The sequence below is a fragment of the Temnothorax nylanderi genome, unplaced genomic scaffold (genome assembly GCF_030848795.1).
Source record: "Temnothorax nylanderi isolate EJ_2023f unplaced genomic scaffold, tnyl_v1.0 TNYL_tig0030_pilon, whole genome shotgun sequence".
NCBI lineage: Eukaryota > Metazoa > Arthropoda > Insecta > Hymenoptera > Formicidae > Temnothorax > Temnothorax nylanderi.
This window is the reverse complement of record NW_027249092.1, coordinates 586,609-604,429: the sequence shown is the minus strand read 5'-3', so window position 1 is coordinate 604,429 and position 17,821 is coordinate 586,609. Positions and strand designations below refer to the sequence as shown.

Here is a 17,821-nt window from a genome sequence, read left to right as displayed (position 1 = left end):
TGACTGCCGCTTGAAGTCTCAAAGTCGATACATTTGTTTTTATTAACATTTATCAACATTTTTATTAATTTGTAACCATTGTAATTTGTCTCATGGGTTCAACTGATCGTATTCTTTCTTACACCACACGTCTTTGAATAACAAAGTTCATATTTTTAAAAATTTAGAATTGGTTAAAAAAATTACTTATTATGTATATGTCTACCTAATGCTCTATATGTGCTTCGATCAGATTCGTGAACGATTTGACAAATCTTCTCGCATTTTTTACGGTATTCAACACTTTTCGGAGGTATGTCTATTTGTGACATTGTATAGCATAGCCATAAAGGAATAACAATAAGGCTAGACCGTCATTTAGGTAGAAGAAATCTTGGATGCACACAATTGAATAAGTTATGGAATCCTGCTAAGCCAACCGTTCCACATTCACTTCTCCGTTTCTTTATTGACGTATAGTTCGACCCACTCTCGATCAAAAAGAATGGTATCCCCATATTACCTAATTTTGCAAAGGTAGCATCTGTCTGAAACAAAAAATTCTGGTGAACCACTCTTATGTACCTTCTCACTTTCATACTCTTCAGTCACTCGTCGTTTCTTCTGGAAGCAGTTTCTCTATATATCTTTCTTCGAATGTAAAATCAGTGGAGAGTATATGAGTGACACGATTAATTTTTTTTGTGACACAATATTTATAAAATTATGTTTCAAAAACAATAGAAAACAATCAAAGGTATGTGCCAATATCTAAATATTTAAAATACCTTATATTTTCTCTTTTTTATATATTACGACTTTTCTGTTGTATGTACATATATTTTTGAAGCGTGTTAAAAAACCATTTTAATTAAAACTATTTTAAATTAGTTTCTATACGTTTTTAGATATAATTGTGCTTTTTTATATATATACTTTTATTTTATAATATAATTTTAGTATAACTATAATTATAAAAAGATTGCAACTTTTCGATAAGCTTTTTTGCAATACACAAAAATGTGATATTATTTTCACAACTTTGGTACATATTAATTAAATCATCAAAATAAGAAATATTCAATTTTTTTAGTCATGCTTATACATATTTTTTCCGTTAATGATTGCTCGTACCATCTTTCGGTTAAGTTCAGAAGCAGATCCCAAGTATCTGCTTCAGGACTGGCCGATAAACACTACGCTTATGACGACGCTGGGGCTTGTAGTTTACTGCCCGTTAAACGAAGAAAATGGCTCAAGTCCCTGAATGTGCTCATAGATGTCGGCACGTTTAAGAATGTTTCGTCTTATTCTCTTATTGCCCTTATAAACCTAATTTTGTCCATTTTATTATAAGAATTTTAACATCCTTTTGTACAAAAATATAGAAGTCCCCTTACACCGCAATATTTTAATAAGAAAGTAAAAGATTTTAAAAGAGAAACTAGAACATTATTTTTTAAAAATTAAAATTAATTATTTTGAAATTATTTTATTTTATCTTATTTCTATTTAAAATGTATTATATTATTATTTCTGATAATTTTGAAAATTTTTTTTACTTCGTGTTTATCTGTATTTTTATGTTTTGTTGCAAAATTTTAAATTCATACAAGTTCGATAGAGTTTCTTATATCAAACTAATTTTATTACACTACACGTATTCTGCTTTTTTTACATCGTGTTTTATGAATTGGAATTAAATTTGCTACACTCAGACTTTCGTGAATTATGTATAGTTCTCTTTTATGGGTACTGTTGAAGTATTTGCACTGTTAAAGGTTAGAGGATGAAATTTAAACTAATACCACGAGTTAGATTTATATTGTTATTTTTAACTACCATGTGCGTCAAAATTTATTAGTTTGAAACAAAATAGAATTATTTTAACTCTATTGGTTTAGTCAAATTAACATTGTTTTAGGTAAATTAACTACATATTGAGTAGGAGCAGTGGCGACCTATGGAATAGTTAAAAATTACTCAAAATTGAGTTTAATTTAACTCTATGAATTTAACAGTGTGTGTAGTGAAATTGCCGAGATTTCTTGGTATCTTTTGTGGGACGCGTTACACAAGTCGAGAAATTCTGGCATAGTTAGTTGCACTACAAAGCAAAGACGTGCAAGTACATAATAGATTCCTTGGTTAATGCCAAGATTTCAAGAGACACTGTTATAAATATGCATGGCACAATGAGAATTCTCATTTCTCCGCATTTTTCCGTTAGAATATGTTTATATCAGAATTTTGTCACAGAGTCATGACGCAAAGAAAATTTTATTATTCTAATGCAGTTAAAAAAATTTTTAATAGTTCTCATATTGAAAGACAAACAAAAGTATTGCCATGTGTCAATTTGATAACACTCGAAAATCTCAACATAAATCTTTTTCATATTGGATAACACAACGTACTTGCAACACCACCGTTCAATATTTGGCATTCTGATCCCAAGTGTTGATTCGAGAAAAGGAGACCGACCACCGATGCTTTTAATGCATGAGATAATTGCGACCCTCTGTAAAAAGATTTATGACATCTCCACTCCTTTCCCCCTCATATATTCTCAATCGGCAAATAAGCATGGTGTGATACAGTTACAAAGCTTCCGTTATTGCATACGTGCGTGCACGCTCATATATTACATTCCTTATGTAATGTGTATCCTGAGAAGTTTAGAACATACATGCTGCAAATAAATTTTCGCGATACGAAACATATGTTATTGACAAAAGAAAATAAAAACCAATTCAATTAAACGAACGGAATTTAACACTGTAAAACGTACTTCTTTCTTTTTCCTGTTATATATACACTTTTCTATCGGCCAGGAAAGAAGTATTGTGATAATATCGAATAAAATATTACGCACATGAGATACTCTAACATATAAAAATATTTTATGTTAACATAATATTTTATTTGCTACAGACGCTATTACAGTTACAAATTCGAAGTCATGTATAAGTAATATATCAAATATAAGTAAAATTTGTAGTCGTTATTTAAAAAGTGAATCAGTGGATAGGACAAGTAAGAAAAATCAGCATTCCAAATCCGATATGCATTTTATTATAATCCAACTAGCCGCTCAACAGATTGGTGGCCATAATGATGGCGGCTTCATGAGATATTCGAAAAGCGATGGAGTTCAAAAGGGGCAGGAAAGGAGGAGCTAAAAAAAGAAAGAAGAGAGGATATGCGCGTGTATATGTATGCACTCATATGTGTACATACGAGTGTAAGAGAAAGAGAGAGAGAGAGAGAGAGAGAGAAATAGAGGCAGTAGGAGGAGGTAGAAGGGACGGATGATGATGATGAATGAATCCACAGAAATCCTGGGACCGTTTTCTTTTGGAGCTCCGCCATGGAGGCAATTGTGAACGATATGGAGGTCGTGGTTTAATTTCCTATTCGATATTTGGCTAAAATTCAACCCTCGAAAGACAAAACTGCCTCTATTTAATTGCACACGAGTTGATTTATTCGTTTACGTATATTCGTATCCAACAATCAATTTAGGCTATTGTATAAAATAAAAATTTCTATTTGTCGAATAGACTTTAGAATTTAATCGCAAGTTTTATGGGACAGCCATATTGTTCGTATCTAGAGTAGCAGGTGCAAGAAAAAGTAAATTTTAATGCTCTGAGTGATACCGTAAAGATGCATATGTCGCAGCGAGCTGTTCTCGCTGCTCATTATCTCGACCTTCTACCTCGGGGCTCTTTCAGACTCCATCTTCTTGTCCGCCTGTCTGCTCGTCTGCCCGGAAGATAAAAAAGAGGAAAGCGAAAGCAAAGGAGGAAAAACCGCCTATCGGATACTCTGGTCTTCTTGAGGGTTTCTGAATTCCCTCTATGAATGTAGCGGTCTAATATATTTTTCTCTTTCACTGACTTCTGTAGAATTTAATCAATCTTACAATTGATTAAACTATATAAAACATTTAAATTGCTCTAATTTTAAATTGAAATTATAACTTTACTAAATAAATAATTGCACATTGAAAGACATGGTAAAATACAATATTAATATTTTAGGATTTAACCCATTTTATAAGGATTGTTTGCAAATTTGTAAGGATGCTACTAAAAAAGAAGATAAATTGTCTGTCCTAAAATACATGACAAAATTAGAACAGTTTCGTATCATTTTTTATTATTACTATTTATTTATCTACATTATTTTTGTATAGAAATTATTTCAAAGAATATGTATATGCTTTTCAAGAAGTGTATATATTCAAGTCCTTAACATTTGAAAAGAAAGTTTTTAGTTGTATTATTAAAAATTGCCACATAACAAACGGAATTTCAATTGTCGACTTTGTTGCGTCTGGATGTTTATTCAAGAAAATATTTTATATATAGTTATGATCCGAACAATTTCGCACAATTAATATTAATGTCCATCAACGATATAAATACAATCCAAGGCTGATTAGCGAGGGAATGCTAAAATTAATGGTACTTCTAAGATATCTAATCGAAGAACGTTTCAAGGTCTGGCCTTATAGTGCCCACGTAAAGCTTAGCTTAATTGGGCAGCGAGTGGTGGCCGCACCTTATTAGCGGGTTACAACATCCGGCTAGCTGTTAATCTGAAAAGTCCTGCGTGTATCCTGCGGCGGGCCTGAAAGACTAGTCAGGCAGGAGGGGACGCGGAGATGCGGAGCAACTAGCCTATAATAAGCCGCACGGTTGTGTACGTTCTGTTCTGTTTCGTTCCTTCATGCTGCGCCAGTGAAGGCAGACCCATAAATCTCCCGGGCATACTCCAGGGGACATTTGATCCTTGCGTAACCCAACGCCGTTAATTTATTGCTCCGCGTTTAAAGTCACCTCCGTCCGCGAAAGCAGCGTGGCAAGCGTTGGTACGCCGCGCCGGTCCGGCGCAAACTTAGGCCATCGGTATGACTTTCTTACTACATGACTTCTTTCCGCGCTATACGCGTGCTTGCGTGTATGTGTCACGCAGTATCTTACAATTAGAAATATCAATGAAATCACAATAACATAATAAGTTATATAATGCGAGAATATATAATAACGTTGAATTCAAAAGTAAAAACTGGTTTTTTATATTTAAATTTAAAAAAAATTAGGTTTTGACATTTAAAGTTTAGAATTTAACACTTTTTAGAATATATTTTTATTGTAGAACCTGTTAAGAATATTTTTTTCGATTTCGCGATATACAATATTAGTTCGATTTTTTTTATGTTATATCTTATAAAAGCATGTAATCATATTGGTACATACGTCTGAGAACACAAAATATTGCTGTCCCTTTAATTAACCCCACTCAACTCACGTACCATTGTCTGCCGTCTAATTCTCATAGCCGGATACACCTAATCGAGATTTTAGTTTTCAATGATCAAATCGGCTCGGAAACTTTATAGGTTTTTAGCTCATAAATAATACAGACTCGTCTCGATGCAGCGTTTAATAATTCATTTCTTTGCTCTGCAACATCTAGTGGCATGAGAGGATTTATGGGCGAAGTGACCTTTTGAAACAAACCTGATTATTACGCTGCATCAGCTCAGGATTATCTTTATTTAAAGTGGTCGTAGATGTATTTTAGATGAATATATAATTTTTATATAAAAATATTGCCTGGAATTTTGTTAGCATTTTAAAAATTACGTATACGATTACAGTTGCTACGTCTTAATATTGCTAGTCAGTTTAAATTTTAATCACATATAAACTTCGATTTCGAATACGATTTACTTATTTACAGAGTATAGAATAAAATACTATAAATAAAATTACTTAAATATAAGTTCATAGATCGGAATTTTCCGAGTGTTAGAGCTTGAACATGTTCCACGTATTTCTCCGACGCTTTGATGATCTATCGTTAGATCTAGAACATGATCTTCATTAACGGTGTGACGAATGAATATTAATAGGATGCAAGCTTTCATAGAACGGTCGACAGTACGCTTGACAGTCAATTATGATATTTTGCTCATGTAGTGTACGATTCGATAAAAGCATTTATGAAAACTTTGTTATCATACTTTATATCTATTTATGCGACGATCGATATAAAATTACTCTTTTATAATATTGATTACATTTTTGGTGGAACAGTAAATGGCTATTTTACTTAAAACGACGGAGAGAAAGGGAGCCAAGAAAGTTGCCTAAATCGTTAAAGCTTATAAGAGAGCGCTAGAGATTGGTATGTTGTTAATTTGAGAGCGTAGCCCAAGGGAGAGAATAAGAGGGCATGTTCCCAACTTTCTCTATCCTCCCTTCTCTGTCCCTCTCTTTCTCTAACGCGTGCTTTTTTTTCTCTTTCTCCGTATCTCGTCCTCTTCGTCTAGTCGAACGGTTCAGGAACCTACGCGATCTCTCCATCTCTCTCCGGAGCAGAACCGCCATCCATCTTCATCGGCCGACAGCGCGACGGGCGGCGTTTGCCTCGAATGCTCGCCAAGGAGTTTTCTTCTTCTTCTTCTTCTTCTCCTTCTTCACCTCTCCCCTCCTTACTTTCCAGTTCTCATCCCTACGCCTCTTCTTCCTTCTTCCCTCCCTCATACCATTCTGAAGCATTCTCGTTTTGCTCTCTCTCACACTCGTATGGCGGGTTAACCGAACCAAACCCTTTGAGGTTTATACCTTGTAAAGTTGCGAGACTTCTCTCACACAGAGTCAACTCGCTCTGTCTCCTTAGTATCTTCCTCCGTCTTTTCCGCCTCTCTCGCTCTCTTGGCAACCATAATTAATATTCTTGTTCGCGATTCGTGTACCGCGCACCGACCGCAGATCATATCGCGGATATCGCTAAGGTATCTATCATATGCGGAACTGCATTTACGATACCGAGTTTTGTTTTTTTTCAGTCGCGGCGGTATTTTCATTTCGTTAAAGTTTACAAAAACCTCTACCGGCCAGTTAAGCCGATCATAAGCTGTGGTATTTATTAAATATGTTACCTAACTAGCTGTCTGTATAGCTTAAAGATAAGATGGCCCAAGTATCCGCGTGTCTTATCCTTATAGCTGTACTTCGTCTATGCAAGCGCAACCGCCATTCGTCAAAGAATGTGCTCCAACATTTTATAATGTACTCGATATTTAAAACATCTTGTATAATATATGGCTATTTCAACTTTTTTTTCTTATGTATGTATATAACATAATTTTAGAACATGTAACAATTTATATTAATTTGAGATTTTAATTTTTTTGTTTCAGAAAGGAAACGGGGTCGACAGACCTATACACGATACCAAACGTTAGAATTGGAGAAAGAGTTTCACTTCAACCGATATCTTACTAGGCGGCGACGCATCGAGATCGCACACGCGCTATGTCTGACGGAACGGCAGATAAAGATCTGGTTTCAAAACAGACGGATGAAGTGGAAGAAAGAGAACAAGACGAAAGGCGAGCCGGGCTCGGGCGATGGCGACACTGAAATCTCGCCGCAGACGTCGCCGCAGGGTTAAAAGAGCTCTCCGAGGAGTGGAACTTCCTTTCCACCTCTCTCAGGGTCGTTAATACCTTGTTTCCAGCACTACCTCCTCCCCACCCAAAACCCCAATCCTCATCGATGACCTCCAAATGATCCCTCTAAGCAATGACGCTTATTTTGTCGTGTTAATCATGTTGCTTGTACCAAAAACGAAGCAGATAATGATGAAGGCGAGAAAGTTGTAGAAGGACCCGTAAGAGCGCTCGATGACGAATAGACGATAAGAAGGGAACTTACGATAAACCCAGAGACGTGAAGGAACGAGAAGGAGCAAGAAGAAGAGAACAAAACGAAGCAAAGACGCACAAACGAGTCAGTAGAGGATTTGCGGATATGTGCGTGAATAAGGTGGATCAATCGTTATTGATCGAGAAGAGTAAATAAAACTGGATCACATGCTAATCAGAACCGCGTCAACCTCTATTACATTTAATCGATTATTGTATACTAAAGCCCTATATATATATATATAGGCTATATAAATATATATAGCCTATATACATATATACATACATACATATATACATATATATATGTACATACATATATATATGGATAAAGATGTATGTTTAATGTGAAATCGTGGAAGCGAGTGACCGATGACCGGTTGGTCTTTACTAACGCATGTAGAAGACATGGTTCAGAATGATAGAGTTAAATTAAGAGTTAAATCTGCTGAGAAAGAATGATATGCGCGAATCTAATTGCGAGTATGGTAGGAAAAAAAAGAGATCGTGTTGAAATCTTAGGAGAGCATTTTATTATTTATTCTCTTACATCGTAAAGTAGAATTGTAGAACGATCAATAGAATAGCCGTACGAAGATGTCCATCGCGTCTGTATTTAGCGATAGGTAAGCGGTTTAGTGTCGTTAGAGGATTGTTTAGATAGATTTCTTTCTTTAATAACCACCGCGCGGTGGCTCTAACGAGGATATTTATGATTCGTGCCAAGTGTGATCTTTGAGAATGTGTTTTGATAAAATTCGAGAGAGGATTCGAGTAACGGCGGGATACAGGAGGTGGACAGGAAGAGCAGTGCGGAAGCGGAAGAGGAAAATCGCCGAGTCTTACGTCTTATCCTGAGAACAGTGATACAAGTGTGTGCAAAACTAATTCCATGGAAGATCAGTGGATTTTGATGTATAAATATAAAGGTCATGGCGTTGTTTTTGAAATGCTGTATGCGGAAAAGGCGACCGGTGAATGAGACGGACTAGTGCTGAATGATAAAGTGAATATGAAAAAAGAAACAGCGCCCTTCGGCGGAGCAGAGTCAAATGGATTTGACAGTTCTTCATCAGCGTCATCGCAAGGTTAGTCTATAAAGATTGCTAATGATATGCAATTATCGGTTAAATTGCTTTGTTTCTCGTTGAATCGTCGTGCATTTGATAAGAACAGTAAGTTTTGAACACCAACGGAATAAGCTTACATTTTTATGTTGATAATGCATAAAACTGTAGCTTACCCGTTTACTGACCGATAGTTAGGAAAATTTGTTCCTATCACGCATATTGCTCAAAATACGAGTATATAATGTACATAAGCAGTTCTTTCCTAGTTAAAAAGCGTGTCCGCTTGGAAAAAGATGTTCAAATTACAAATTTTTTGACGTTATTTTCGATAATTTAGAAATGTATTTAAGAAATGTATTTTATATTATTATCTATTATTTGGATCAAGAAACTTTTTCGTTTGTACTTGTAATAGTTCAAATGATTTCAAAAAACAATTATTTGATATTAAGATATTTGATAATATCTATTGATAATATTTAAAATATCTTAATTTTATATTAAATAATGTATATAGCGTAATATATCTTTTACAATGTTGGACATGTAATGTGATCTCGAGTAAATTATTTTCTTTAGAATTTTTTAAAAAGAGCAAATGCAATAGTTATACTCGTAATAGCGTTGCAATTCTTCTTTTTACTGTAAATATTGAAAGAAGATAACTCAAAGAACGAAAGTTTATTTGCATTAGTAGCTATCGAAAATTTGCTCTTGCTCCGCGCGACATGACGCCAAGTTACCAAGTGTTATAATACATAGCGTATTTTCGGAATAGGATGCTTTTGGCATGAAACCGCTTGGCACCTTAATAGTGGCTTAGAGCTAACTTAACCAAAAGAAACTTTTTTTATTATATATTGTACATACAATAATTTAATTGCATTATCATTCCAAACAATTATACTGCTTTTCAATTTTTTTTCGGTATAGTACAAAACGAATTCAAACAATCTTTATTTTAGTCTTCTTAACTGACAATGTGAGTGATATTGTGCTTCTTTTGTAAATTATTTTCTACTACTATTTATATGAGAATTCTAGTATTTTTTATTTAGTTTTTACATGACGACACTCTTCATATGTGAGAGATGATCGGATCAGCAAGAATCCAATTTGTACATTTATATTGAAACAAGCGTGTGTTAAGTGTGGCAAGCGGTATCAGGGCACTCGTCAACTCGATCGTCTGATCTGGTTCGATGAATTGATTCGATTATGCCGTATCGGGAGATTCAGGAAAGCCCGGCCACGTTGTAGCCAGGCGAGTCCATATATTCCGCCGCGGTGAATTCTTGTGCTGTGTTGTAAACTTAGATTCGACATAATTATTTAGTGTATATCTTGTATACACCATAATTAATGATATACGTAATAAACGATATTAATAACCGCGTGCTAATTATGAACAGCGATCGAAAAATGCCTGTAGAGGTGGTCAATCTTCTAACTCGCTGCAGAATTCGGCTCCTTACCATCTCTTCATTAAAGATGAGAGAAAGAGGCGAAGAGAGTGGCATAAAACGTGTAATCGATATACGTAACGTATGGTCCAGCTCGCGCTCGTGCGTCGATCGAGCAATGTGTGACCAGCCTTTCCTTCTCGAGAAATTTATTTATGTAAAACTCTTTGTCCTTGAGGAGCAACGAACTGTGTGAAATCTGCGGAAAATCCGCGGCGGTCGCTCGCTATCGCGCGTGTTTGAATCGCCCGTGTAATCTAGCCATTAGCCAATCATGGTCTCATGAAAGAATCCGTCTTTTACATTTTCGTTTCGTTATTCAGTTTTATGTAATTTGGATATATATAGATTATTATTTTTCAGATTTCTTTTATCGTAAGTTGTACCAAGATCTTTTTTTACTTCTGAAGTACGACAAATGTACAGTTGTATTACTGATGAATGATTTATACAAACGTACGACACACATGCAACCTTGTACGATATTATATGGATTTTCACATATTTTATTGCGAGCAAATTGCATGTAATTTTAACTATATTAATCAAATTATAATATTTTAATGGTAGAGAAGGGGATGCGCCGTTCGCGAGATTCGAGGCTTCTTACCATTTCTGATAAGGAAGAACTCTTTATCCTTTGATATCAATTGTTGTAATGCTATGACTAAAAGAAAATTTCATGTATCCAACTTCTAGAGACCGATCTATAATAATTTTCTTTGTAAGTTGCTAAAGAGAGAACGATAATAATCTACGAGATGAGATTCTTATGATTTACTTATGCGCATTACTTTAACATCTGTCGAAATTGTAGTATATGTACGTTTAAAGTTTAAATTCGAGATACAGTACCGATCTATCAAATCGAAAATTATTTGCAAGCATTTAATTCGATTGTAATATGTACAAAAGTTGAATAGTGCAATAAAGTATGTTTAAATAAAAATTAAAAGAAAGATATGATGGACCTCGGTGCTGTACGAGTAATAATTGTGGTGAGCGATCGCCGCGAATACGTACGCAATTAAAGAAAAATAAACTTTTGTATCTATTGGATAGCGAACCTATTACTTATAGATTAAAAGTATATACATATATTATATATAACGCGAGAAGGGAAATTCATAATATTAACTGGGAGGAATAAAATGCAAAATATATATTTTATCTTTACTCGTATATATGCGCATTAAATTACAAGATATACGTAAATTAAACCAAGTACCGTGAGTGTATGCAAAAAGTAGAACGTAAAACTGAACGTAAATGCAAACAGTGTGTACGTACGAGGTATGTCACTAAGATAGTCCGTATTCGATATAAGAGTAACATCTAAAATTTAACTCATAAAAATAAAGAAATAGCGTTAAGTAAACGGGTATGTGTCGGTCGCAGTGAGTGGAGGTGGCGGTCGTGAATTTTTAATTGGATTTTCGTCTAAATAAAGAAACGGCATCCGCCATATTAAGCGTACACCACGGGAGAAACGCGCAATGAAAATTTTATTTATTATTGTCCACAATACGCGAGAGAGCGGCGGCACTTGCAAAAAAGAAAATGTACATAAGTCCGATCCTTTCTAACTAGGCTATCCGCAAAAAAAAAACGCTACCAGATAAGTAGAATAAAGAGAAACGAAAAAATATAAGACGAAGTAATGCTTGTCAATGAACGAGTAATTTTCAGACCGTAATATTGTTTAGTCCGGTAATATTTATTGATACATGTTATATATACCGCAAAGTGGATCTTTCTGTTTGTTTAATTGATTATACAATAAATATTTTTTATAATGTACTAGATAAAGTTGTAGGTATTTGTATGTACCACTTTCTAACATTTCCTTGAGTATATCTCTACGAAATGACTGGTGGATCGGTAGAGATTACGAAATCCTTATGCTGATGTACTCTCGCATATCCAATCATTTTTATCGGATTACACGTCTGTAAATACGAAACGACGTTTAAAAAAAGGAATGACACAAAAACATGTTTTCGCACATTCAGATTTCGATTCTTCATTCTTTTTCTTTTTGCAATCTCGATTCTTTAATCTCATCTGATTTTTTATTATGCAAATATCGAATAAGCAAACTACAAAACGTCGTCCTCGTACGTGTATGCGCCGAAGAGTTCCTGACTTCCTGTCGCATTTCAGGAAAGTGTCATTATAATTTCCTATACCTTCTAGGTATCGTATTTCGATCCAAATACGTAAAATGTATAAATAATCAAGTCCCTCGCTCCATCATCATCCATCGAACTTAAATTCATGGTTGTAAAATATTTGGTTAATATTGTTTTCATAACACGTGAGACAAAGGTACAGATAAAATCTCGGTATATCAAATCTCTTAAAATATATTAGTACACGTTAATACGGAATACATTTTACTGGTTTTACCTTTTTCATGAATTTTTTAATGCACTAAATTGACTAATACATTCACTGTACTCGCTTCATTTGATCCCTGAATCACACTTCGATGTACTTGTAAATGTAAAAAAAGAAACGATCAAGGCATTATAAATGTATTGCTTATGTAATGCAGCTAGAGGAGATTGCCATAACTATATACACGAGAAATTTCCGATTTTTTTGCTATTTCGAACGTTTCGTGAGATGTGCGGTCTCATCGATTATAAGTTCCGCCATGTGAAGACTGATAGACTCCGTAACGCGAGACAAGAGAATATTGTGTACAATAGTCGCTAAAACAAGAGGACATCCAGGCCGATATAATTATTTATCAGTAGAAATAATTATTTAACTGTGCGTTATTAATATTCAAATTAGCTAATTATTCCAAAAAAAATTTTCACAGATTGAGACTCAATTTAGGGTGACTTCGGAACTTTATTTATAAGATCTTTTCGTTTGTAAATCGAATGGACATCCAAATACAAGCAATAAAAATTGCCGAAGTTGCTCTATACGTATATATGAAACTTTCATTTTGACGTCCCGGTGGACACAGAGAGACAAACAAGATGCATTTGTATATAATTAGTCATGTGAAAAGTATATACGTGGAGATGAAAGTTTTCTTTTTTAAATTATCGGCAGGGCAATGTGAAAGGCGACGTCTGACGTCGCGGTATCGAATCGCGAGCCGCGACCCTGTATACGATACCGCGTAGGTAAAGTAGGTACCTGTTTACTAGATTAAAAAAAGAACCTTACAAAGTAACGGTAGCAGAGGTCTAATTAATCACTATTTATTGATACGATATAGTAACGATATTCACATGAGTTGAGTTCCGCGGGTAACTCGATTACTCAGTGACTCGACGAAAAATATAACTAGAGTAAGAGGATGACAATATTTCGATAGCCGCCACGTTGTCGTCCGCTGATGAACTTACGGTTTCTCCAGTGTGTCGCACTCTACGGATTTTAATTATAAAAGAATTCTCTATCAAAATTTTCTCTGTAAATCCTTCATTTTACTGCTATTTTTAATTACCTGATTCTCAAATGTTTTAAAATAATTTAAATCGAAAATAAAAAAACAGCATTACAGTTTTTAACTTCTCCTTAAAATTAACGAAATCTAGTAATCTTGGCATCTCTGGACTTGTATAACAATGTTTAATGTCTACGCGGAATGCTTATGCGATTTTTACAAGGTACAACCGTGCCAAGGTTACCAGGAATCGACCTACTAGGACGACGAGCAAGTTCTGGATACGCTACACGCGAGTCAACAATCTAGGAGACAGGCCGCGATTTATTTAAGTAGAGAGAACGCGTCACGTCGCTGTTCCAAATAAAAATTCGCGTTAACATGCTTTCCTGAAGCATGACGTACGATCTGCGATTAGGTTTGCTATCTCTCAGCTACACACTTGAGTCACCATGGTTACGCATTGCCCCGACCGAAAAAACACAAAGTGTATATGTATCATATATTCTACTACATATTATATATACGCACACGTATACACGTACACACGATACATAAATACAAATTCGAGAAACAGTATATACACATTGCCTATTTACAAAAGACCGGGTACAATGCATTCGTTCCAACGATTGTGCGGAAGAAATACTTAAGTACAGGTGTGCCTAGCAGCCGAAAAAAACAAACGTGGGCAACCCTACTTTATCGAACGATATAAATCGAAGAAGAAAAATATAAATAAAAATGAATCTATATATATAAATATATATACATATAAATTATATATATAAATATATATATATTTAAATATAAATATATACGATAATTATTACAGCTACAACAAACGTATATAGTTATTTTGTAGTGTCTCGCATTATGTAAACTATATGTATACATAAAGAGTACGACAGTGACGATGTTGATGATGATTGCAATGGTAAAACGATGTCTTACGCGAGTGAAATATGTATTATGTATAATGATGAAGACGACGAGACGATGGATATAATAGTATTATACATGCTATCATGTCGACGAGTCTAAACCGTATTGTATTATATTATATAAGAGTCTGTCCATATTAATAATAATAATAATTATTATATTAATTATAATAGCTGTGTTTGAAAACGAGAAATAAATTGTGGTTGAATATGAAGTAGGATGTGGTAAAAAAAAAAAACAACGGTCGTGTCCCCCTTATCATTACATCGCATCGCGCGACGACGTTATGCAGATTCGAGAATCTACATCTCGCGGCGGTCAATCGGCGGGAGTAGAGACGAGATTCCCAGTCGGATTCTCAGATTCTCAGCGTGAAATCATGATTTCTATACTCGTACGAGGATATCGCGATTAGTACGCCACTGGCTTCCTTTCGAGAGAGTAGTCCAGCATACCCGGAGGTTGCGTTTATACGAATTGCAGCGGAAGGAACCATTGTATAATCCAAGATGGCCTCCACCTCGGAGAGGATTATTATTGGCTAATACGAAGCAAGAGGCCCCGCCTTGGCTCACGGCTCGTGACGGGATGATTTATTGGGATTTCTGTCTGTTCGCCCCTGCGCTGCAACGAACACACCATGCCTAGCTCGCCTAGACGGTAGGTATGCTCGGATTTGCGATATTGGATTTCGACATCTCGACCGAGTGCAGCTGCAACCATTCTTCCACGACGGACAGACGTCTTCGTTCCACGTGTCCACGTGCAGTCCGGCATGCCTCAAGTGTCAATATCAGATTCAATTTCAGATATCGCGAGTTTTATCTCGCCCCTTTTCGATTATTCATGCTTGGAATTTTCTGTTTTTTTTTTTTAATTTTTAACACCACGAAGATTAGCTTCTAAATGTCTTTTCCGTTTGCCAAAACATACCTGTTAATTTGAAATTACATTATGCAATTGACACAATGATTTCGATTGCAATATTAGGATAGAATATGTAAAATGATCACTTTATAAGTGTGATTAGAATCGACTAGTATAAAGAAATTGATATATTGTTTTTTTTCTAATATATATATATATATTTAGATCATGTACGAAACAGTAGCAAAAGCAATTCAGATGTTTCTTACTTGAGAAATCTAAACCATGTCTAACTTGATATTAATTTGTACGCACTTTGTCAACGCATAATCGACTAATATCCAAGCATATTTTTTATATTACTTTATTAATATTTTGTGTGATTATAGAGACATTAAATATAAATCGAGCAATTACATTTAATATATCCGCTAATTAAAATCTTGCTGTAAATCGATGAATTGACACGATGTTATCTGTCGCATCTGTTGACGCGACGAAAGGTGAGTATAATTGGCGGAACTGGCGGAAGTGCCGTAATGCTATCGCACTTCCGGAACTGGGTAACGAATCTGGGTCATGCGAGATAGAGAAGCAGAAGAATTCATCGTCAAGTGAGTATATCTGTAATCTGTATAGTGAATCGCGCGTATTTACGATTTAAAGCAACGGAGCGCACGGTGACCTTTGCCAATTCGGTTGTTGCAGGTGCATCCACGTTGCAAATGCATTTCGAGGCGAGGGCGAGGAGGGAATCCGTAGGCAGGACGAACGCGGAGGGAGTGAGATAGCCGAGGATGGCGAGAGACCGAGGAGTCGGCGGAGTAGAGACCCGGCAAGATAGAGGAGCCGGTGGGAGGATGGCGGTTAGAATTTATGGCCGCTTTATCACTTTACCGGCCTTGCCGCGTCTCCTTTAGCCCGTGAGGAGGGCAGGATCTCACGATGAACTTTGGCACTCGACTACGCTGCACTCGACGAGCGGTGAGCCCGTTAACTTTCTTGTTTACTCGCATTTCGCGAGAGATTACAAGTACACCTGTTTTCTCTCTCTCTCTTTCTCTCTCTCTCGGTCTTGCTTTCTCCTTTCTTTTTCAAATTTAGCGCAATAACATATTACATGAAATGTGTTTCATTATCTGGAGAATACGTCAGTTAGCAAGAATATATTTTGAATTGAAAGTTTGGAGTATTTTGAGAAATTTTTAATTTTGTATATCTGATTGGATTTGTATGATATCAATAATAAGTCGGAACATAGTTATAACGACTCTGGAATGAAGGATATTTTTTAAGTGAAAAATAATTGGGAAAAATATGCACTTAATAAGAAATATTACGATGACAGATTAAATGTTAAACTTAACGGAAAAAAAATCAATTTTATTCATCAATTTCTATTAAACAGTTATATCTTAAAGTTGGAAACGTAATGTCTAGATAATGAACTTTTGACTCGAGTGTAAATTAATATAGAATCACACGGATTTAGGAAGAAGGAGATAAGACTGTGCCTTCTAATCTGAGGAGCCTGCTATAACCCTGCTATATATCCACGGTCTAAATTTATGTCTTTATATACTTGGTGCGTGCTAACTCTTGGGCTGCTCTCGCATGCTTCATTATACTTATGGGCGTTTAACGGTCAGATTTTAATTCACTTGGTCCAACCCGGGGGGGAATTGTTCCGGTGGTTAACAGGAAAAGTGGCGCCGACCGAATCCACGAATATCTAGTGTAAACACATTAATAACGGGTCTCACGAGTAACTTATTGCATACACGGATTCTCCGCGCGCGCGCGCGCGCGCGCGCGGGGCCTCGTAAAATTTACGTCATACTACCTGTCGGCATGACGACTACAACTACATAACGCATAAAGTAACCCCCATTAATAGACCATAAATTCTATCCCCGCGGCACCGTTGTTATGTATGAGCGTCGTTAGTGTTAATAGAGTGTTAACGGCTTCTATGCCGCTCTCGATTCTGTCCAGGACGTAGGTGACGGAGGTGGTGATGTAGGTAGAAGCTTGACTGAGGGGAGAGGAGAGAATGGTAAGCGGTTGCCATAGAGGAATTCTGGTTGCGTGCTGCCCGGCTACTATTAGCCTCGTGCTTCTGCTATTTTGCATAGAGAATGCATCAATTTTCGGCGCTTCCCGCTCGCTGACCCCCCACTATTGCCACCTTCGACGATTTTGTCTCCTCGCCGCGCCCCGCCCGGCTATCCCCACTCAATTTCCGTGGGCGCATCACAACGACACAATCCTCGTATACACGCTGCATTTCGTACAATGTAAATCGTATCGAAGATAATTGATATCACGAACGCCTACTTCTACTGGAAATGCCCGTAGT

At 36.0% G+C, this 17,821-nt stretch overlaps 1 protein-coding gene across 7 annotated transcripts in view; it reads left to right on the top strand.

Annotated features, from left to right (window-relative positions):
• Nucleotides 1-12,038, top strand: part of Antp (homeobox protein H90) — a 107,436-nt gene extending 95,398 nt beyond the window's left edge. For all 7 annotated transcript variants that reach the window (XM_071702486.1, XM_071702481.1, XM_071702484.1 and 4 more), the window contains one exon: nucleotides 7,199-12,038. In XM_071702486.1, coding sequence (XP_071558587.1) covers nucleotides 7,199-7,452 — 254 coding nt within the window. In that variant the 3' untranslated portion in view covers nucleotides 7,453-12,038. The remainder of the gene's footprint in view (nucleotides 1-7,198) is intronic.
• Nucleotides 12,039-17,821: the final 5,783 nt, after the last annotated feature.